The 2,308-nt window shown below is 51.2% G+C and overlaps 1 protein-coding gene across 1 annotated transcript; it reads right to left on the bottom strand.

Annotated features, from left to right (window-relative positions):
- Positions 1-294: 294 nt before the first annotated feature.
- Positions 295-1,257, bottom strand: LOC135921345 (uncharacterized). The gene has a single exon (XM_065455673.1). The coding sequence runs from the start codon at positions 1,255-1,257 to the stop codon at positions 295-297; it is 963 nt and encodes a 320-aa protein (XP_065311745.1).
- Between the last annotated feature and the right edge of the window lie 1,051 nt (positions 1,258-2,308).

The raw sequence follows: 2,308 nt of genomic DNA, 5'->3' as shown, positions 1-2,308 counted from the left end.
TTTCCCGTACAGCTACTACCGTTGATGCCGGTTGTGATTCGAGTGTGAGCAGCCATTTCTTTCCCCCTCTCCGCTGCCGAGGTTGTCCGCGGCTCAGCGCCGTGACAGCAGGATGGTGAGACGACCAAAACACCCGGCTTTTCGTAGTCTTGGAAACGCCTGCCCCCGCTCGGTGCTTGACAGCCGCTGCAAGATGCCTCGATGTTGCGAGTAACACCGCGTGAGGGTCGGCTGCTGCCGGAGAGGTCGTTCCGTAGCCTGCATGTAGGTCGTTGGCCGGCGACTCGGAGCTGCTCACCACCGCCGGCCCTCGTCGTTTCCCTGCTGGCGGGAGCCAGGGGGGCTCGGGCACTGGCTCTTGTAGTGGCCTCGTCCTCCACACTGGAAGCAGACTGGAATGCTCCTGCGTGTATCTGCTGCGCCTGATTGGGCGGCAGCGACTACAGGCCTGCTGCGGCCCCGAGTGTCTCGCAACGTTGTGGCAGGTTCCGGGACCGGAGGCCGGAAAGTTACCTGGGTGGCAAAGGTGCGGTGAATGAATGGATCCAGCGCCATTGGAGGCGGTACCATATCCCTCGGGCTTGCAAATGGAGAACTGCGCCACGCGCAAGACGGCTCGAGGAAGGCTTGAGGCGGGGGTGGAGGCTGGTAAGTTATCTCTGCCAACATCGCCGCCAGAATATCGGATGCCGCTTTAGCGAGATCGTCAAGCGAAGAGAAGGTGCGGCCCCGTAGATAAGCCTGGAAGCGTGGGTGAGATTGCCGGATTGCCCGAGTGACTCTTTCTGTTTCGGATGCTGAAGGGTCTGCGCGCTCGTAAAGCTCCTGAAAGGACCGTATGTATTCTTGGAGGCTTTCCTCCTCCGCCTGACTACAGGCGCGAAGCTCGTCTTTCATGCGGACAACGTAGTCGGGGGGGAGGAATTCTGCTCGCAGTAGCTGCTCAAAGTGCGCCCAACTTTGGAATGACTGGCGACGACGCCAGCGGGCGGCAGACCCAGTCAGGGCGACGGGCAAGACGCGCTGAAGAAGAACGTCATCCGTAATGGCTTCCGCATCGCGGTAATCTTGCATTTCCTGAAGGAAGTCTGCCACCGATTTCTTATCTGTGTGGCCTTCATATGCAGGCACAGAGAGCTGCAAACGGAAACTGGCTGCTGGAGTTACGTTTGTCTGATGCTCGAGCAGCGGGGTCAGCTGGGCAATAATGCTGGACATGTCTTCTGCTGGCGCGCCCTGGTCCTTTTTATCAGGCATCGTACTAGTGGTTTCGCGAGTATTAAGCTCAAGTTCGGCACTCGCATGGTTACTGCGGAGGATCCATAAAAAGCACAAAAACAGAAAACTCTAGGGAAAGGATAAAGCATTATTTAACACTTAGGATTGCTACAGCCCACCCCCTTCATTTATTTTGTCTGGTCGGGCTACATCTTTTGCTATAGATAGGCATGAACCTAGGTGATGTTCCCAATGAGTGTCCAAATTTTATATACAGTATGTGCTGGTTCAAAGAGGTTCGAAACACTGCAATGGAAGCTTCAAGTATAAAAGGTGCCTGGAAGAAAAAGAAAAGCTGTGCTGCAACCATCTCGGCAACATCTTGTCTCTTTAAAAAAAATTGTGCTTCCATATTAACTTGAGCCCTCCAGCTTAGAGTAAAGTACCAGTGCACTTATGAACAATGAATCAATTCTCAAAGAGCATGTGCAGTCCAGCCAAAAACAGGGGCAAGAATCGGCATTGTGCTCCTGCATTGAAGGTGAATAACACGTGCCATAATGGCGAATGTGCTTTAGTAAGCTTCCCTGCAATATGAGTTTGTAATGTACAAAGAATTGTCAATGAAGCTTACCACGACCACAGATGCACTTGCAAATTATGTCACAATTGAAATTAATGAGCACAATGTATACCTATGTGCCCTTTCCACTCTTAGTATGCTTTACTGCACGATGCTTATGTACACCCCGTATTGCGGTGTAGCAAGTTACAAAAGAAACTTTGCATAATTAGGCTTTTTAGGATTATCCTTCTCACAATACAATAATATTTCGTGGTGAAGCCTAAGCAATGTACTGTGGTGAAGCATACTAAAAGTGAAAAGGGGCCACTGTGACTGGAAATAATAAGAGTTCTTTAATCATACACTCGCGAACCCGCCGCCTCTCAGGTCGCCTAAGTGGATATACTATGCTGGCTGATAGCGGCCCCCCTCCCACTTTTAGTATGCTTCACCGCGTAACAAAAATGTACTGCGGCAAAGAAGCCGTACATTTGTATTGAGTGAATAAACAAATGGTTTTTACAA

Source organism: Dermacentor albipictus, unplaced genomic scaffold (genome assembly GCF_038994185.2).
Source record: "Dermacentor albipictus isolate Rhodes 1998 colony unplaced genomic scaffold, USDA_Dalb.pri_finalv2 scaffold_12, whole genome shotgun sequence".
Lineage (NCBI taxonomy): Eukaryota > Metazoa > Arthropoda > Arachnida > Ixodida > Ixodidae > Dermacentor > Dermacentor albipictus.
This window is presented reverse-complemented; position numbering and strand designations above follow the sequence as displayed.